This window comes from Clarias gariepinus, chromosome 22, assembly GCF_024256425.1.
Source record: "Clarias gariepinus isolate MV-2021 ecotype Netherlands chromosome 22, CGAR_prim_01v2, whole genome shotgun sequence".
Lineage (NCBI taxonomy): Eukaryota > Metazoa > Chordata > Actinopteri > Siluriformes > Clariidae > Clarias > Clarias gariepinus.
In genome coordinates this window covers 7,816,800-7,837,922 of record NC_071121.1, presented here as the reverse complement: position 1 = coordinate 7,837,922, position 21,123 = coordinate 7,816,800, and the positions used below count along the sequence as shown (strand labels likewise).

At 38.6% G+C, this 21,123-nt stretch overlaps 1 protein-coding gene across 2 annotated transcripts in view; it reads right to left on the bottom strand.

Annotated features, from left to right (window-relative positions):
• pex14 (peroxisomal biogenesis factor 14) overlaps positions 1-21,123 on the bottom strand; it is a 114,148-nt gene that overhangs the window by 86,469 nt on the left and 6,556 nt on the right. For both annotated transcript variants that reach the window (XM_053482695.1, XM_053482696.1), the window contains exon 2: positions 19,982-20,026. In XM_053482695.1, the coding sequence (XP_053338670.1) occupies positions 19,982-20,026 (45 nt within the window). The remainder of the gene's footprint in view (positions 1-19,981; positions 20,027-21,123) is intronic.

The window sequence follows — 21,123 nt, the reverse complement described above, 5'->3', positions numbered from 1 at the left end:
TAGCGCTCTGACCGATGTGAGGAAATCAAGAGCTTGTGGATGAAACCACGTCTTGAGTAACGACAACAGAACTAACCAGGACGAGGCTGAAAGTTCTGAGAACCGAGCGAGCGCTTAAAACAAATCATGGTTTCTCGGAATCCGTACGGAAATCACAGCCATCAAGGACAATTAATATGTCAGATTACTAATAGACACATTAATCTCGTGTGTATTTACTGTAACAGTGCAGACTTTACGTAACCTTCGGGATTATATAGCACTGATTTATTGTAAAAGAAAATATATATATATATATATGTAACTTAATTATATTCTTATTAAATATATACTTTATTTTTTTATTAATTTTATTATATCTTCATGATTTGCAGTCCTTTTTATATATATATTATATATTAATACAACAGATTATTAATACGTCAGACTATTTTTTTTATCCAAATTTAAATTGTGCATATAAAAAAATACTTCTTTCATTCCGATTTTATTATATATTTTATTTTACTGTATTTACTAGATCTTGTAATTAATTGGATTATATTTTCATGATTTTTACAAATTTTCATATATGAGAACTCGATTCAGAATTTTTTTTATATTGTTAATTTTTTGTTGACTAATATTAAATTATGAAATGATATTATATTGGTATATGGATGAATTAAATAAAATATTTCAGTTTTTTTATTTATTAATAACATTTAAGCATTTTAATAACTACTACTATCTGGTATTACTACTACAATCAGTTTTGATTGGATAAAATTTTATACTGAAAATTTGTTTTTAAGGCATTTGGAAATAGAAAAAAAATGGGGAAAAAAACTTGCAACTTTTTTTTTTTTACCTTTTTTATTTGTTTATTTTTATATTTTTTTTATGTAAAGAAATTCTCGTTTATTTTAAAATAACACTTAACAAGCCAATAATATACTTTTAAAAATATAATAATTTATAAAAGATAATCTTTTTTAAATTAAAAAGTCATCATTGTGATGCTTGATATACAGAACAGAACAAAAGACACAACAAACGGTCAATCCCGTCACTTTGCAGTCACGTCACGTGAAGCTGTTTGCGTACAGCAGGTGAGTGAACTTCTTGTGACCAGTGGTTTTAGAGAGAGCAGGGGTAATACCGGCCCGTATGTGCGTATGAACCGCTCCGGTGTGACAGCATGGCATGTGTGAGTGCAGGGGCTGCGCTGGCAGGCCGCTCGCTGACAGACGCACACCTGCTCTGACATTTTCTGCCGACCTTGACTGAGGAAAAACACAATGGCTTGTTTTCCTGGAGGAGAGATCAGCATTCCCCCTTCCCTCACTGCTTCTCCTCCCGCACACAGACACGCTGCCAGGGAGGTAAGGAAATGTCCGAAATGGATAAGCCAAATTTGGTCTCATAAAAATGTTACATTGGTGCAGACGCAGGATCAGGGAGGACTGAAAAGACCAGGGATGCTGTACAGTACGTGAAGGGAGAGGTTCGTTTTTCAAGTGAGTTGTTTGTTCAGGGACAGCAGGTATAAAAGGTGCCAGTTACATTGCATGCAGCGGGCATTGTGGGCAACCATTGAGTGCTGTTTTGTACTGTAGCTGGCTATAATTTGAGTTAACACTGCGAAACATTCTTGGTACAGAGCCGTTTCCCAACATAATTCATTCATGAAGAAGCATGAACTTAACAAAAGATGTTTTATTGAGGTCCAATTAGGCCCACTAAACATTAGAAATCTCCAAAGTTTTCCTCCCGAAAACCAGTAAAACGCCCACACTAAACTGCCCTCAAGCATAAATCCTAACAACGGACTGCATTGAATGCATTCTCACCCTGTTCCTTATGCACCACGACCTTGAAGAGGATCGAATAAACTCGCTCATCGTCTCCTTCCTAGACAAGTCTACAGACACACCTCTAGGTTGAAAGAATTAACTGCAGCCTTTTATTATTGCTGATCTAGGAGCTGATCGCACGACACATGGCAGCAGGGTGTGTTCCACAGAGCTTTGCATGGGCTTCCATCAACAGCATCAAAACAGTGAAAGGTTGTCTCAATAAATATGATGGGAAAGCAGTCGTACTACATATTCCTAGAGCCCAGAGGCAACAGGCATTTCCTATAAGCAAGTCCATGCAAAGACTTTTTTTTCATGGGGATCATAAAAAAAAAGGGACATGGGAAAACACAGAAATATTTAAGAGATGATGACGGATGACTTATTATTTGGTGGTATTGGAGCAGGTCTGGAGGTCTTGAAAAGCTGGGTGAAGGCCAAGAGGCAGAAGATTTCTCTCCATGACCAACAGGTTGGAAACGATCAAGGGATGTCGGACAAGTACTGACTTTCTGAGATGTACAGTATAACCAAACTTAAAGGCTATAGACCAAGGTTCTTCTCAAACTAAACAGAAGACAGTACCAGGCCTGATCCTGATAATACCAGGTCAAGACTGAGGGTCTGTAGCAGACACAGAACAAGACAAGGCACGATCAGGGAAGGAAGCATTTGATTTTTTTTTATTTTTTTTAAAAGAAGGCTAGACGGGTAAATCCGCTTAAAGACACTGGAAAGACGAGGGAGAATGAGACCTACAGTACAGTTGGCACATTAAGAAACTACAACTCAAGGTCTAGAGATACTATGCTTGGACTGGAAAGCAAAGCTAGGACTGAGAGTTCTAAGCCTAAGAATAATAAATGTGTAGAGATGAGATAATTATTTTGGGCTACGACTGAGGATCTTGAAGCTGTGTAAGACGTAGGCCTGGATCTGAGGGTACAGAAATTCTGGGAACCAAACATGAATTGCAAGAAAATGAACAAGGTTGATCGTATCAAGATGCAAAACTTCATCTTTGTCTTGATTATGTAAAGTTAGGAGTTGGTGTCTGAGGCCATAATGCAAGGATGTGGAATGCAAAGCTACTACCAAGTTTTTGGGGATTAAGGCAAATTACTAAAGGACTGAGGACGGGTTAGAAGTGGGATATATAAAAATACCAGGTTAGGACTGAGAGATCAAAGATCTAGGGGATGATTTGAGGATCTAAAACTTTGGGGTTCGACCCAAGAGTATAGAGACTTTAAACCAGGACATTAGGACTTTGATATACTGTGAAAAGCCAGGACTGCTGGACTGAGAATGCCACGCTAGGACCTGGGAGACAGGACTATGATCGAGAGGCTGAAAGTAGTAAGCTAGAGCGAAGGGCTGAACGTCTTGAGCCAAACCCTGTGACGGATAGTCTGGCGCTGTGCAGTGGCTGTGCCAACACTAAATCCTGAGACAGGAGCATAACATCAGTCTCCAGCAGCCTCTAGTGCTCATGCACAAGGCTGCAGCGGACAAGACGCACCATAAGTTGTGCACAAGACACTGTGAATGAATGGAAAGACCGGATAAAATACGGCCATTTTCTGATGCTACTTTGTGAGAAATTTGTTGTGCCATCCAGGACAACCCTCTATTATGACCGCGTCTTTGTACGACCGACTTCACTCCCGAGGACTTTACCATACCTGTTGTAATTTAACTTTTTTTTTTTCCCTTAGAATGCATCTAAGATGTTAATGTGGAACTACTGCTGCTCATTTTTCTGAGACTGATAAAGCCGTAATCTCTCCGTGCCACACAGAAACATGGATCCTATTAGCGTTTCTCTCTCATTACATCAAACTAAGAAAAACTGACAATTATTAATTAATATCCATTATGCGTTTTTTTTTTTTTTTTCATTTCTCAAAAGATGATGTGGGGTGAGAGTGGGGAAAAAAAATAAAAAATAGAAGCAATTAGCTGAACAAAATCAAAATATTATGTTTGAAAAGACACTGATAAATGTCCCGGGAGCTCCCGTTTTAGAGCGAAACTGTAATATATTCATGCTGCCATATTTCATTAAACTGCTATTACAGTCCTGATAGAACTATTAGTCACTTTATTATTAACAACATTAATGTATTTACATTTTTAGTGTACAAGCCAGTTTTCCAGCAATAATTTATGAACTAGACTTCAGATATTTTATAATGCCCCCCCCCCCTCCCCCATCTCAGGCCTTTTGTGCGTATTATTGATTATAAAAACAGACTGAATTTTTATGTTTTCCCCTCCTCCCTTCCCAGATGCAGTCTCTTAATGTGCTGGCAAGGGGCCTCTGCATTAAGAGACTGAAATAAAGTGCATTTATGTCTGAAGCATAACTTCATAATTTACATAGCAACATTTATTAGAGGTGACAAATGAGTGTTTGGTCCACTCGTGCTTTTCCACAATGCAGCACTCATTCAATCCATATAAATTACAGCTGGGATTGTGAGTGCTGGTGCGAATGATCCTATTATATTTATGCAGCAGCACACACATGGGTATGGTGTGCTTAGTGTAACAAGAGAAACAGAAGTGCAGGCTGTTTATGATCTAATCCACGTAGTGCTTCTAACATATCGAGGAGTCCAACTCCGGGATATAGCCGGGGAAGAAAAAAAAAATAATAATAATAATAACAGGAGGAAGTTTAATTAAATTCGGTACCAGCGTCACCTACCTATGGGTCGCTTACATTCCCCAGCGTGCACTAACTTAAAGTCCCCATGAAACGGCTTGAGAGCTGGAATTTGATTTGGTATGTTGACGTATTGCCATTCGAGACAGGAAGTCAGAGTGACGGCTGTTGCTACACAACACCCGCTAGTGTCTGAGATGCAGTACGCCGAACCACCAAAGCAAATCTCACAATAACCTTGAGAACTGGCGAAACACGGAGTTTAGCAGAAGCCCTTTTTTTTTTTTTTTTTGCTGCCCGTGCTTATGGGTGATAACCCTGAAATTACAGAGTACATGTTTGAGTCAAGGTCTAACATTGGTGGCATTTCGCACAGCCAGGAAAAAAATAAAAATAAATAAATAAATAATAATAATAAAAAAAATATATATATATATATATATCATGCAAACCAGTGAATCGTGTTTGCTTCTAAAGAACCACTACTGTGGAACAAAAAACCCTGAAGGGTGAAAAATGTATTCTGGGGAGCATTAAACAAGACAAACAAACAAACAAAAACAAAAATAGTACAAGTAGGAGTAATTAAAACTATTTAAATAGTTCTTAAAAAAAAAAAAAAGCAATGAACTACAATTCCTAAGAGAAAAAAATTATATATGCTTGTATCTCTACATTCTGGCTATAGAAGTTATTTTAATTAACTTTAAGAAAAGGCAAATACATAATCATAATTCATCATAATCTCCTCGCTTTTCAATACTCTTTGTCCATCTATCATCAAGCTATCACATTCCTTCGCTTTACGATAAGATAAGATAAAACTTTATAAAGGAAATCCTGAAACACCTGACAGAGTGTCGACAGAAGTGTGCGGATGTTTAGCTTTTTCTTCAAGACGAACACTTGTGCATCCTTCCTTGAACTTCTCGATCTATTCATACAAACTTCTTCACAACACAACACTTTCTCCATACAGCAGCACCGGTTACACCCTCAGACCACCAAAATCCAATCACTGCATGATGCACTTCCTCTGTTCAAATCACAACTGGGGCACCCATTTCTGCTCGCACCGCAGTTACAAACGAACTGATCCGATAAAACACGTACAGTACACACCTGCACAGTAGTGACTGGGGAGACGGTGGCTTTGAAGGGAAAGCTCTGATAAGACAATGCGTCCAACAGGCCAAGTTTTAATATAACTGGTGCGGAGTGCTGATCCTTTTTGACTCATCCTCAGCACACAATAAGATTTCACTTGGGTGCCTTTAGCTTTGATTACGGCTACACGATGTGGTGACCAGGTCACGTGTGAAACTCACTCCTCATGCTCCCAGTACCGCTCTTTCGCAATTCATGTTCTGGAATATACCCATGAACAGGGTCAATCCGGACTTATCAGATTACAGTATATGACCTTCTTCTATTGCTCCAAAGTCCAACCTTTATGCTCCCTAATCTCCAAATTAAAGCATCTCTTTATTTATCTCACTCATTTGTGGTTTTCTTATGGCCACACAGTCCCCAATTCTGCAAGTCTTTATCACATTTTTATTTATTTATTTTTTTATGCACTTTATTTTACGAGATGGACGATTCAGCACTCTCCTTCCAGGTTTTAATAAAGCACTGGACACTTCTTAACCCAATCATCCTAGTCTTTTCAGATATTCTTACTCGATTTCTTTGCTCAACGCGAGACGATGTGAATGTGACCCTTTTGGCCAAGCCATGTATGATATTAAAACAAGAATATGCGCAACTACTTTTACAAGTTGTTTTGCTAGATCAACACTAGTTTATCCACCCTATAACCCTAAGAGACAGGTACAAAACATCAAACTTGACTTCGGGGTGTATACATACTGTATATAAATTAACCTTGAATTTAGGAGTTGCGTAGACACGTAAACAACTCCCGCTTCTTCCTGTGTTAATATCCCTCAACCGATAAGCAGTAAAAGCCAGCGTGTAACGTTAAATAATTATTTTAGAAATGTAGTTACAAACGCACCATGGGATTCCCTCCATTTAAACAAATAACTGACGCTGCAGGGGAGTCGGTGGATGAATTAGCAGCTAATAACTTACCGCGCAGGCCGATAAGGAACATTCCCAACGTGTCAATTACAAATCGTTCTTCTCTGATTCCCAGACTTAAATGAATAATTGCTTTAAAGTGAGACGAGAAAAAAAAAAAATCTGGCTTTTCACAGAACAAAGACGTTTCTCTTATTGTCATTCGATCAAAACGGGTCAGGAATCAGTGTCCTGTGTTAAGTCGAGGTCTCCCTGCTGACAAGATGTAAACAAAAAAAAAATTATACACACATATACATACATACACACACACAGCACAAACCTTTAGGCACACACACACACAAACACGTATTCATTAAAGTCAGAAGGACAGGGCCGGGATTGGAAAAAAAACAAAAATGTGGTGACATGTGAAAGGGTCTCAGTACCTGCATTACCATAGTCGTTTACTTATTAAAGCAGGGATGTTTCCTGTCAATCAGAGGGCCATCACGTCTCCTCATTTGCGGCGGAAAAACTGGCATAATTGCTTCTTATACTAATCAACACAACTTGGGGTAATTATGCCTTGAAAGTGACATTGGAGGCTGAGTGGGACGTGTGTTTGTGTGTGTGTGTGTGTGTGTGTGTGTGTGTGTGTGTGTGTGTGTGCGCCTGACAGGAGAGGCAGCTTGAGACTTTGAGTCTCCCCTCTCTTCTCTCTTGTCTCTCTCGTTCTCTCTGACATGTCTGCTCTTCTTAGAGCTTCCTCCAACATACAAATAAGGCAAGGAGGAAACTTATAATATCAGACTCCGGTAATTACAAAGTTGGCAACGGGTTTACAAAAAAAGCTGAACAAGAAGCCTTTCTGAGCGCTTGAAAAGCAGACGTGCCGCGATCGAATATGTGTCATATTTCCGCCGTCTCTCATGCAAAACACGTCATAACGCAGGCAGGGCGAATTGGAAATTATAGATCTGTATTAACCGTTCCGCTTGGATTGATCGCTACATATAAAAGTTGAAGTAGAAATTCTAAGGAATTACATTTGCCTGGATCCCAGACTTCAAATAAAGGGTTTCTTTTTAAAAATGCGTATATTAGAGGAATAAAACTAAAGTCTCTAGGAGGTTTCGCCGAGCACAATTAGAGGCTTAAATAAGTGTGTGATCACAAAGCATTTATAGAAAGCCCGTACAAAAAAAAAAGAAAAAAGGAATACATAAGTAAAAGGGATGATGTGTCAATAGCTGACAGACTGAATGTGACAAAACACTGAACTGTAACTTCATGTCAGACCAGTTCTAACCAGTTTTATATCACAAAACACTGAGAAGACAAATACACACTACATAATTGTACAATTATGTTAATAATTAATACGCCCAGCTATGACGTCCAACACAGTTGGGAAATCAAGGAAATAATGGATGGTGCATCAGGCAGAGAGAGAGGGAGAGAAAAAGAAAAAAAAAATTAATATGCCCTTTTGAGCAAAAAGAAAACCATAGATTAAAGACACAATGAACAATCACTTCCTGCTCGAATGAAAATAACAGACAGCGAGATGCTTGGTAGGATTTTTTTCCCTGCGTTACTAGTCAGCAGTGACTCAAACATAAGCCAAAGTCACGGGTGCTTGACCCCTGGCCCTTCTCCTGATCATCACTTTTGACTCATCTGACAAATCGAATCGAGCTTTCCCCACAGGGCTATGAGCATTCTATTAAAGAGTCACATGGCACGAGTTGTCTAGAAGTCATCAGAAAATGCCTAGAGGGAGGGATAGGGACAAAGACTAGGACAGCAACAGGAACAAGAATGGGGGCCCATGGAGAGCAACAAGGCCAGGGAGAGTGACAGCAGGGCCAGAGAGCGCAATAGTGGTCTTAGGGGACACGACAAGGACAGGAACAGCAATGGGGATAAGAGATGGGAACAGCGTCTGGGACGGGGAGACCAACAATACAGGGATGGGGACAGAAACTAGGACGGGGAGCGCGACGAGGACGATGCGAAGGATGAGGCCAGGGAGAGCAGCAAGGATATGGACATGAACAAGAACAAGAATGGAGACGAGGACAGAGACCAGGAGAGTGATGGGGCCGGGAGGAATGACAAGAACAGGGGGAATGTCAAGAATGGGGACGAGGACAGGACCAGGAAGAGGGACAAGGACAGGTAGAGAAGAAAGGATATAGACATGAAAAGGAACAAGGATGGAGACGAGGACAGGGAGGAGAGTGATGGGTCCAGGAAGAATGACAAGGACAAGAATAGGGATGAGAATAGGACCAGGGAGAGGGACAGGATTAGGGAGAGCAGCAAGGAAAGAGACAAGGGCAAAAACAACAGTGGACACGTGGAAAGTGATAGGGCCAGGAAGAACGACAAGGACAGGGGGAATGACAAGAATGAGGACGAGGACAGGGACCAGGGAGAGGGACAAGAAGAGGAAGAGCAGCAAGGGAATAGACAAGGGCAAAAACAAGAATGGAGATGAGGACAGGGATCAGAACAGGAACAGGGATGGAGACAGGGGCAGAAACAATAATTGTAGATGAGGACAGGGACAAGGACAGCTCTTTCAGCAAGTTTGAGTTTTTCCTAGTCATTATTGCTGAGTTCAGCAGGTCAGACTTTAGTGATTTATATGGTTGATGAACAAACAAATAAATGTCCTCAGCAGTTTTATTTCCTCTAAATAAAAAGGTACTAAATTCATCAGTGAATTTGTTCCACTAACTAATTCAACCAGCTGGTAATTCGATGCTTACAGTTTTCTGGGATTCTCAGGGGCCAGGATTGGAAGATTATCAGGAAGAAAAATGTTCAACAGCTCGTTGTTAAGTGCTCGTTAAAGTGAGCGGCAATGCAGAGGACCGCTATCCAAGCGCGTTGACATGCAGACACTGTCAACACTCTGCAGGAACTTAGTTCTGTGGTGTCAAAGCGTCCTCCCTATAGTCCTGATCTCTCTCTCTCTCTATCCATCTAACTTTCACCTGTTTGGTCCCCTGAAAGAAGCCATACGAGGACGATGATTCACTTCTGATGAAAAAGTGAAGACAGCCGTACATTCGTGGCTCGCAGCTCAGCCTGAGTTTTTATGAGGGAACGAGAAAGTTTGTTGACTGATGGACAAAGTGTATTTAAAAGCCAGGATGTATTTGTCTTTCCTAAAAGTAAGTGAAAATAAATTCAACAACCAGAGTGCGGATTATATTTGACTTATCCTCATATGATTTGGCTACATGTGCAGTCAATATAAGGCTTTTAATTGTGTTAAAAAAAGTCTAATGTTTTATGTTGTGTACAAATCTTTACTCAGTAGTGTACATGCATCAAGGTGTGAGAAATCAGTTTGTATAATAAAACTAAAATGTTAAAAAGGAAGTTGTTCCTTTCGTACCCAAACCTGTTACATTATCAGATTGCAAGAAAAGAAAGAAAAAAAAAAAACAAGCTCGATTTCCTGATCGGAAGTATGTCAAGAGTCATTCAGTATTACAAAAAAAACAACAGAATTATAACTGAAAATTAAGAGGAAATAAACAGGCTTTTGATGTGATGAGATATCCGGCCGTAAATCTGCCGCAGCTGGACCCTGAGGATTCGCTGATTCATTGATCCAGTCCAAGAGGGGACACAAAAAAAGCCAAAAACGCAGAATAATAAGAAATCTGGACTCCAGTCATCACTATCATCCCATGCATTTCAAAGTGCAACGGGGGGGGGGGGGGGTGAAGGAAAAAGGAAAAAAAAAAAAAAAAAAAGAAGAAGAAAAATCAGTAACATCAAAAAAAAAAAAAGAAAAAAAAAGAGCAATTTTTGGAAAATATAAAAGAGACCAAATAATTCATGCAGATATGCATCAGAGAGTCAGAGGAAAGCCACGAGGTTTCATAGAAAAGCCATTTCTCAGTTCAAACAGGAAACTGAGAATTATGGTTTTGTGTCATGCATCAATTGTGTCAAAAGTGTCTCATACCAGTAAACAAACAAGAGGTTTGAGAGGGGATTCTACCGCACACACAAAGGGGGAAAAGCCTGACAACAAAGCAAAGCTTTTACAGGAAAAAAAAAAAAGAAAAAAGAGATGATTCACCTCGAATTAGCGATGTGTAGTGAGTCAAAAAGAGCCACCTGTGCTAAAGCGAGAGAGGCCTGAGCAAGCCGTAAACTCATTTTCTGCAGCCGGCATCTGCAGCCATCGAAAAAGTGATCCGAGCACGCACGATAAATCTAACGTGAAATCATAAACATAAAAGCAATTAGCTGACCCTGCGACGCTCGTCCTTGGACATGACAGTGAGAATTCATACAGAGTCCTCCAAGGATTCTGAAACCGACGGAGGGAGGGAGGGAGGGAGAGAGAGAAAGAGAGACAGAGGGGAAAGAAAAGTGCAACACAGCAACAATAAAGCCCTTCCTGTGTCATTAAGTACAGACTCGAAGAGCTCGAGACATTCAAGTGGAACTCTTTAAAAAACATTTTTAAGAACAAGCAAAAAGTGTAGATGATGTGTCTGTAATAGGAACGGTTACCAGGCCTGCTTCTTATTCTAAAAAAAAAAAAAAAACATGTGTCAGGCAGGCTCACGAGAGGACTTACTGAGTGTGAAATCTTTCTTATAACCAGATAATCCAACGTAATGATAAAACTCAGTCTAAGGAGTTCTACACTGACTGGGCAAGGGAGAAAAGAAGTTATGCTAGGTCCACACAAATACCCAGTCTACACTTTTAGACGATAAGCTTGTATTAAATACTGACAATTAGGGATTCTGATGTAAAGAAGACACTAGCAGCTAGTGATGGAGGGGAATGTGATGCATTATGATTTTGACGATTGCAAAATAATTTTTCTTTTTTGTATACGTTTGCAGGCGGCAGGGTGGTCGCCTTGCACCTCCAGGATCCAGGTTCGATTCCCGGCCAGGCTCGATTCTCGTCTCTGTGTGCATGGAGTTTGCATGTTCTCCCCGTGCTTGGTGGGTTTCCTCCGGGTACTGCACTTAGTTATTAACCTAGTTAACCCAGTGTAAGTATGTATCCAATGATGTAAACATTAACTTTTTTTTTTTCATAAACTTTTTGTAAGTCGCTCTGGATAAGAGCGTCTGCCAAATGCCTAAATGTAAATGTAAGATGAGTGAGTGAGTATATGTTTGCATTTGAGATAGGAAAAAAAGGCGCAGTTCTTCTATAAATCATACAGGTGGTGAACTATTCCCACTAGTATTATTCCCCACTAGTTATCAGAACAAGAGCCAAATCTAAATTAAATATTCAAGGCATTTGGCAAACATCCCTATCCAGAGCGACTTACATGAAAATGACACTTACACAAATGTTCATCTTATTATACTGTACATCTGAGCAGTTGAGGGTTAAGTGGCAACTTAGTGGTGCTTGGGTTTGAAGCCAGAACCTTTCAATCAGTGGTCCAACACCTGAACCACTAAGCTACCCTTGCCCCCTGCCCTGAACTTCATCATGAAATCAACTCAGTTTGACCGGATCCAACCAGATCAAAATGAATTTCCATTTCCATTATTCAAATATTAGCCATGTAAACACTTGACCTAATCATTTCTCTATTATTGAAATAACTATATACTTTCTGCGTATGTGCCCCATGTGGGGAAACATGAACTCAATTCAAATGGGTTTTATTTATACAGGTCGTCCCCCGACTTACAAACATTCGAGTTATAAATTTCCACAGACACAAACGGACCAAGGTTTTACTTTACTAGGTTTAATCATAGACGTAGCTCACGCGTATTGTACAATAAAAAATAGACACTGCTGTGCACCGTATATCAATATTTACAATTATATACAATATAACAATATATACGTCAGTGTGTAAGTGAATGCATAAAATGTCTAAAGTCTGGTACAGTACTGTAAATTGTTTGTGTGCGTGTGGGGGCGCGAAAGAAATGAGTCGGCCTCACTGGTTTCAATGAATCAGTCCAGGAGCACGATGATAGAAAATGACTGTCCTGTAAACCTGTGCCGATGGTAAATCTTTCTAATTTTGGAAAATCTTTGACAAAACAGTTTCCCCAAATACAGTGAAAAACAGCTCTGAGACAAAAATGGAATTCCCCTCACGATTTAAAGTTGTAGAGACAACATCATTAGATTTGATATGTGAGATTAATTTCCTTGGGTGCAGGTTACAGTTTGGCCACATGATGGCAGTGTTGGGAAAGGGGACAGATTTAGTCAAGTGGATTGGTATGCTTTATATTGTATATTTGTGTCGACGACGTACAAGGCTCACTTTGACAGACTTAAGAACAAATCTGACTTACAGAAGGGAACTCGTTCGTAAGTCGGGGACTGTCTGAATAGCGATGGCTATCGTCACAAAGCAGCTTTAGAGAATGAAAAAGAAAACTGCGTTTAAAATGTGTGCAAAAAAAAGGCAATATGTACAAATTAAAATAATTTTTAGTCATCGTTAGACTCGAATTTCTGGAAAGAAATTTAGCCTTTTTTATTGATTAGTAAACTCCTGAGAACAACTCTCTCCCACCTGTGTTTACTTTTGACTTTCAAGTGACTTGGTCTCTTGCTAAAGATTAGCTCACCATTTCACATCTAACCAATCATAGACGAGACTGAATTCTTGTAACCAATCGCAACACAGAAAACGAAGAATAACAGAAAAACAGGAAGGCCTAACCAAACAAAATATGGATGGAGAAACTTTCTTTACCTTCTTCTTTTTCTGTTATATTTCTGGCAAAAAAAAAAGAAAAAGAAAAAAAAAAAGGGACTCTTCACATCTTGGCCAAGTAGGAGTTAAGTACGATAAATTTATCCTAGTGGCCATCTTCCTCAATAACGTTAAATTATCTCCAAGCCTCAAGACCCCAAACCGACAATAACTCGCTTTAGTGCAGGCTGCTCCAAAAAGGAATTACAATTAAAGTAATAATCAAAAATGGGGAAAAAACTGACAAAAATAAGATCTAAACTGCTGCAAAGCTTCACCAAAGGTATTAGTGATTCAGATTCATTTTCCCGCAACCACCATTACCACCTTCTTCACCTCCTCCTCCTCCACTCATCTCCGGACTTCCATAAGCGATATGAAAACGAATGTCCCAACATCACCTGCCACCGTGTTCCCTGAGTCCCAACTGAACGCAGCTCGTTTTTTTATATAAAAAAAGGCAACACACAAGCAACAGAAACCAGCAACGGAGGAGAAAAGCACAAGAAAGCCTGATAAAGCAGCTATAATGTTAATACTGGCATCTTGTCAATTTGTGCCTAAATCCTGGACTTTGTAGATTTAATTTTATTATTTTTTTAACTCTACATGCTGGTGATAGCAGAGGGGCTCCGGAAATTCGTAGACTGCTAAGCCAAAACAGATCACTTCAAAGCGCCTTATTTAACGCTCGCTAAATTTTTCATCACAGTCGCTTAATATCCTGGGGAAGGGGAGCTTTTGAAGTCGCAGCGAGACCGGAATGTTCTTCTGACAACTTTCCCTTTTTTTTTTTTTCCCCTGCCTCGACTCCTTTTTACCTCCTCCCTTGGTTTCTGCATCCCTGCCTCTTTCAACAGGAGGTCAGTAATATTTCGGGAACGGAGAGCGATCCGAGCGGGTAGAGCCAACCAGCACCCCCGTACCCCCCCCACACAGGAACAGGGGAGGACTGTTGTCCAGATACAGACTGAGCGAAGCATTTTAGCAGACCAGACCGAGGATTGGAAAAAATATTATAGCAAAGCAGATACATGAACCAAAAACACACAAAAAAAAGTTTTCTAAACATTAACCAATGCTGATCCTGTGGCAAAGCCAGAGGACTCTTAACAGGACAGATATAGAGCTAGCGTATTCTCTAAAGGCTCTGAAAATTCATGAAGAAACGGAAACATGCTGAGCAAAAAAAAAAAATGCTTATCTGAGCAAAAGAAAAAGAAAAAAAACTTGTGAATAACACATACAAAATGAAGCAGTTGCAATTTTACTCTCATACCCATTAAAACCAACGCAGTTCTGAAACAAGTTCGGAGCTGGTGAACAATTTTAAACCAGTTCTTTATTTTCTGACAGTGAAAGCACCATTGTTTTATTTTAATTTCTCTTAGAACAAAGAGCCTCTCACATCTGGGGCTGAGGGTGGCATGGTCATTATGTAATAACGTGTTAGTAACGTGTTAGTAACGTGTTAGTAACGTGTTAGTAACGTGTTAGTAACGTGTTAGTAACGTGTTAGTAACGTGTTAGTAACGTGTTAGTAACGTGTTAGTAACGTGTTAGTAACGTGTTAGTAACGTGTTAGACTATTTAGATTACTCGTTACATCAAAAAGTAGTTTAACGACTTAGGTCCGCCATTTAAGTACTCCGTGACACAGACGTGATTCCGTTAGTGTGTGTGTGTTTTCAGTTCTGTGTTTTAAAAGCATGTGCCCTTTAATTTAAATCACTTATGTATATATGTGTTTAAAAAGCCTATTCCTTTAATTTGAAATGTGTTTATGTTTAAGTACAATATGTGATTGAGGCCTATATACCTGTAGTGCCATAACTTAAAGCCTCTGAAAATATGTACTAGAATACCCACTTTTACATTTTCCTGGACTGTAGATGGAGCATGGTGTCTGTTATTCCTGCCGTTAGTGGTTTACAGATTAGGTCTTGACTAAAACAACATGCATTAGGAATCACAAAGGAGTTTTTATTTTGTGCAATGGGAAAGTTCTCCAACGAGTTACTTTTATCAGAAGGTAATTTTGTAATGTAACTGAATACTTTTTAATGACAGTAATTTTGTAATGTAATTAGTTGTAAAATGTAACGTCCCCAACACTGTTTATGAGCAACTAAAAGTTTGTGACCTGCATTTAAATTTTTTTTTTTTTTTAATGGATATGCAAAAGGCAATTCAAATGATTTCTAGTTATGATAAAGCCAGGAGAACTGCTCGCAAATTCATTTAGGAATTCGCTGTTGTTGTTGTGTTTTCCGCTAGAATTTTAGAATTATTTTGCCGCTAGAATGCTAGAGAAGTGCAGAAGTACATGGGCGTATACAGTGATGTAACGACTTGACTCTCTATACTATAGGGGAAAAAAAGCCAGTTTTTAGGAAAGTCTTTATAAACCCAGCTTGGAAACCATTTCTTAAAATAAGATTACAACAAACCAAATACACTATTATTAATCATATTTCTCTCCAGTTTACTCCGACAGTCCAAAGACATGCAGATTAGGCTACCTGGCGTTTCCAAATAGCCCGTCGTGTGTGATGTGTGTGTCTGGCCTCCACGGACCCTAGTTGGACCACAGGTTTCTACTATAGATGGATGGAAGCAAATTTCCGAAGCATCTTGTACTATTGGCCGACAATTTTGTTTGTTTTAAGAAAATCTTAAAATTATCATCAGCAATTTTAGAATGCAAGACTAGAAATAAAAATAATAATTGTCCATTTTGTTTGGTGCAATCTTATTCAAGAATATTTCACTCGTCATTTTTTGGCAGTTTACTATTTAATAACTTACTTTTTTTTTAAATAGGTGTTACTCTGTATTGAGGCCCTGTATGATGAGATCGGACTTCCTGTTTATTTGGCTAAGGGTTCAATAGAATATTTAAACAACCACATTAGTTGAATGAGATTAATATTATATTATAACATAATATTAATTTTATAACATAAATGATATGTTTTTTTAACATAGTTTGTTGTAAAATTCTCGATTGTGAAGTTATTCGTAGCTTTGACAGCTGTGCTTTTGCAATTAATACCTCTTATATTTGGCAAGAAAAATATAACCAAAACTTTTTGTATGCGAGCACAAAAGCTTAAATCAACTTAGTGCCACTGTGCCTGAAAAGTTTTTCCGAGGGGAAACCGACCCTTGTACAGCTTTTCGTATAAGACTTTCACATGATGTGTTAACTCTCACTATAGGTTTGAATCGGGAACTTTCGAAAGATCCAAAATGTGATAAGCTCGCTGTATAGTGGGACTGCATGGCCAATGACGAGTCAAAGGGTTCCATGCTGACCCCTGTACATTACCAACAGTGTCTACAAAGGACAAGCAAGCATCAGAACTGGACCAGAGAAGCAGTGGAAGACGGTGGCCTTGTCTGATCAAACCGATCTGTCCCCTTGGGTCAGCACACGTGTGAAACATATGGTTGGATAGCAAAGTTTAAGCATCACAGTGCAAAACACAGTTTTGCTACCACTGCATGCCTTTAAATGTTTTTTTTTAAAGTGCACTAATTAAATTTTTACTGACTCAAGCTATAGTATATTCTCTAACTATGTATTCCTGTCATTTTAATTATTACATTCATTACACATGAGACTTTACACTGCTACAGTAGCTTGTTAGCACTCAAATTCTTTTGATTTATTAAACTTTAGAGAGTGTTGTGAGTGAGATTCCCCGAAGAGCATCAGTTTCTGAAATAAAATACATTCAGTTGAATTTCTTTTTAAAACAAAAAATCACATGCATGATCGGGTTATTACATTCTTTATTCATGAGGAAAAAAGAATAGATTTTATTTTAAAGTAAAACAGCCACAGTGAGCTCATTATGTTTTACTTGTTTTTATTGTTGCTGGGCATGTGAAAAAAATTCATATTCATGTGATTTTAGCAGGACTCCCAACTCCTACATTGTTTGGCTTCACTATTCACAGCTCAAAATGGAGAGAAAAAGACAAAAGGGAGTCCAGCATTGAGCCACGTTACCAGGACCAGATCAAAATTTAAGATTCACGCTATAGTTTTGAATGAATGTGTCACTTTTCAAGCTTTAATCGCAGGATTATGAACTAAACCGCAGGGAGTGGGCGGGACCAGCTCCACAACGATTGGTGCTGCATTTGAGTGACGTGCCAGAGAAATGAGTGCAGGTCCAAACCTGGCCAGTCGGAGCAAGGTGAGTCAGAAGTGTTTAACGTGACTGCTGTGCCCTGACTGACACGCCACCTCACGCCAACCCTGCCACCGGTCCTCCTTCCTCTCATCCACATCAAATCCTTTCAGACACAGATTTCAATTATTCACCTCATCCAAATAATGCCTTGTGACATGAATTATCCAGGACTGTAATAATCCACTTAACGGGGAAAGAGCTGCTCATCAAAAAAAGAGAAGAACGCCAAAGAGACTTGTCGACCATTTGGGTGAAAGCCAGCGGCATGAATAACCTACATTTTGAGGAGCGAGTTTTCATAGTTCGAAATTTGCCATGAAATCACATTAAACAAAGGAAAACAATTCACAAATCACCACAAGTAATCATGCTGAGACTAAAATGCTAAATACACTTACTGGCCACTTTAATAAGAATTCTACTCATTAGTGCAACTATCATGACCCCATTAAAAATCAGAATGGGGCGGAATGTGAGATCAAAAGCTTTTGTTAGTTCCAAAAATGCTGATCTCCTCGGATTTGAATGTTTAACAGACCCTGTATCTAATTTAAAAAAATAAAAAAATAAAAAACAGGGCATCAGACAAAATTGCAAACATTTTGCGAGATCTCGGAAAACTTGACTCTTGAGCGTTACCGATTAAGTTCAGCAGGTGGCAGTAATGCTAAACTTGATCCTTAACCGGAAAGGAGAGTGTTACCGATTCAGCCCAGTAAGTGTCAGTAATTCGCCTAAAAGCTGGCTGGCTGCTATACTAAAAAAAAAAAGGAGAACAAGATAAAAACAGACGAGATAATACTCGGATTAGACGGATTACTTGAACACGTGCGTTGTTAAACAGGCATGGTGAGAATAACTGAGTTTTACTTTTAGCTTGGCCTAAAACATAAAGGCATTCAGTTTATACTCAACTTATGTTAGCCTTTTTCGTATTAAATTTACAATCTAAAAAAAATCTAATATCGCATTGGGATATTTAAAAAAATTTTAATACCTAAAGTCTCGCAATACAAATCACTGCACCTACTGTATGTATTAGAGTTGGAAAAGAAATCAATTCAGTTCTCAATCGTGAATCTTTTGTGTGGCGATTCCCATTTTTCCGAATTGACTCCAAAATCGATTTTTAAAAACTATTTTTACATTTATAATAGAGAACCATTCGATCGGCTAGCAACCAGGATTGTCAGGTTTTCAGTTTGATCAGCGTGACTGTGGATCAGCCTCATATATAAAATATTCTGTACTGAGCTCAGAAGCTTCCAAATGGCGCAACAGAAGCACATTTTATGGTTTTATTGTACATTTGTAAACTGTGTGCGTTAAAAGCCTCAGATCTGCCTTTTTTTTTTTCAAACTCTGAGCAAAACCCACTCATTACACCGGTTTTAACCGCAAACACAGCATGGGTAAATTAGTTGGAAATTGCGTGTGTTCGAAACATCGCTTGCTCACAGCCACTCAACCAATGCGCCCACTGTCGAGTTTTGAGACTTTGGAGGCGGTAATTTTTGCCAAGTTTATTTAGAAATAATAATTATGGTAAATGACATAAAAATATATTTTGCTCACTAAAATCGTAGTTTCGTAATCGTAGTAATTTAAGTAAAATGTTGAAGTTGGTTTGTATTGTTTTAACGCTGCATTGTTTTGTTTGTTTTTAAAAAAAACTAATGTCATAAGGAACGGGCTACATTTAATAAATCATTCAACCTTTTAAAGGTTTAAAATTGTAACAAAATCTTTTTAAATAATCTGGAGAGTTTATTTCAATAAGAACTGGAAACAGACATCAATGAGGTTGGATTCTAAAGAAATAGCCTAAAATATGGTTTTAAAATAAATAATATAAATGATATTTCCCCAAATATTGTATAAATGAATTACTGCATTATCTTACCTATGATTTCTCTAAACAATTATAGGATATGCATAAAAATGGTTTTAAAGATTATAACAGTTTTCCTAGGATGTCTAACTTGCTTACATCTTGAATGAAATCTGCAAGGTGTCTCGCATGCTCTCCTTTTTGTTTTGGGGATAACCAGATGGTAAAATACTACTAATACAAACTTGTGGTTGAGATACAGACAAAAGAGAAATATCTTTTAGTTCTGGGAAGTTTTTTAGCTTTCAGACCCGGTTGTAGTAGAAAACCTCAGTTTCACCACGTGAAAGGTTTTTCCCGAGCCATCACACAATGTTCCTGTTTTGATTTTTAAATATGAAATGTGCACTGTTTTAGTCATAAGTAGTATCAGTTTGCATGGTGACCTGGATGGATGAAGACAATGCAGCCAAGTCTAATCACCATGAACGATTTCATACCACAAGTTATGATTCTGACGGAAATCTGCATCGTGCAGTTTACTATGGAAAGTAAACAAAAATGTGTGTGGAGTCCTTTACAGAATTTAGGAGTGTTTAGTGAGAAAGGGTCTGACATCCGGAGAAAGAGGGGGGAAACAAACAAACAAAAACAAACAAACAAAAAACTTACCAGTGCTTCCCGTGGTGGAGCATCATCTCTGCCTGGAGGGCCGCTCTGCAAAGAAATAATGCACAACTGTGTTACAGCGCCATCTAGAGGCATTCGCCGCACAATATACCCAAACCTGAAGTTTATAGCTGTTTTTATTTAATCTTGGGGAACATTTGTGAGCTATTAACAGTTGTTCCCTCACAAGTATCTATTTTTTTCTCCTTTTCTCATTAAGTTAATGCAAAGCACAATTTATTTAACTCCTTAAAAATAAATAAATAAATGTCTCATAGCAGCACATTTCTTTAATCCACTTCAGCGTGTTCAGTTTACAAGCCCAAGGTCTATTGTTATAGAAACTAATCAACACCCTCTGACCAAACCGATTCAACAGTGCTACAGGAAATAAACATTTACAATAGTTAAACAATAATCTTTTTTTTTTATTTAATTTTTTTCTAAAGAGAGGTGAAGTCTTAGGTTCACTGCATCTATTGAAAAGGGTGCCAATAATTTTACTGGGTTCCCTCATGCCTGAGCTGGGAGTTGACTGAGTGCATGGACATATTTCACATATCTGTAGTTTTATCAGAAGATACTTTTTACTCAGCTCAAAAGTACTCTACATCAAATACCTGTATGCATACTTAACTATATACTTCTGCATGGCACTGCATTACCTAACCACCTTGCGGCGTAGTATTTGAAGTGAGAATGTCGCCACCTGCTGACTCATTCATAATACTATAAGTATTTTTAATACCTAAAGGTAAATAATTTTGCTTTTTTACTCCGCTCAGAAAATGGACTTCTAGGGATCCCTAGGGAATCTCTACTTTACCTTAAGTACTGTACAGAATTTGCATACTTTGCTCACCTCTGCCTCTCACAAACCAGCTAACGTGTTGTGTGCACCTGTGACACCGTGCACCACATGAACTCTGATGGGTTAGCGAGGAGGTGTGTCTGACACGAGGCTGCCATTGTGGGCAATTGAGCAAGAGTTTAAAGTTATAACTAACTCACTGCAAACTTTGCACTAGAACCCTATATTGCACAACCTAAGCCAACTGCACTTTGCAATCTGTACATTAAACTCCCCCTCCTTCTACCCCATGTAAATACATTTTACTATGTTCTTGTCTATTTTTCATTAAATT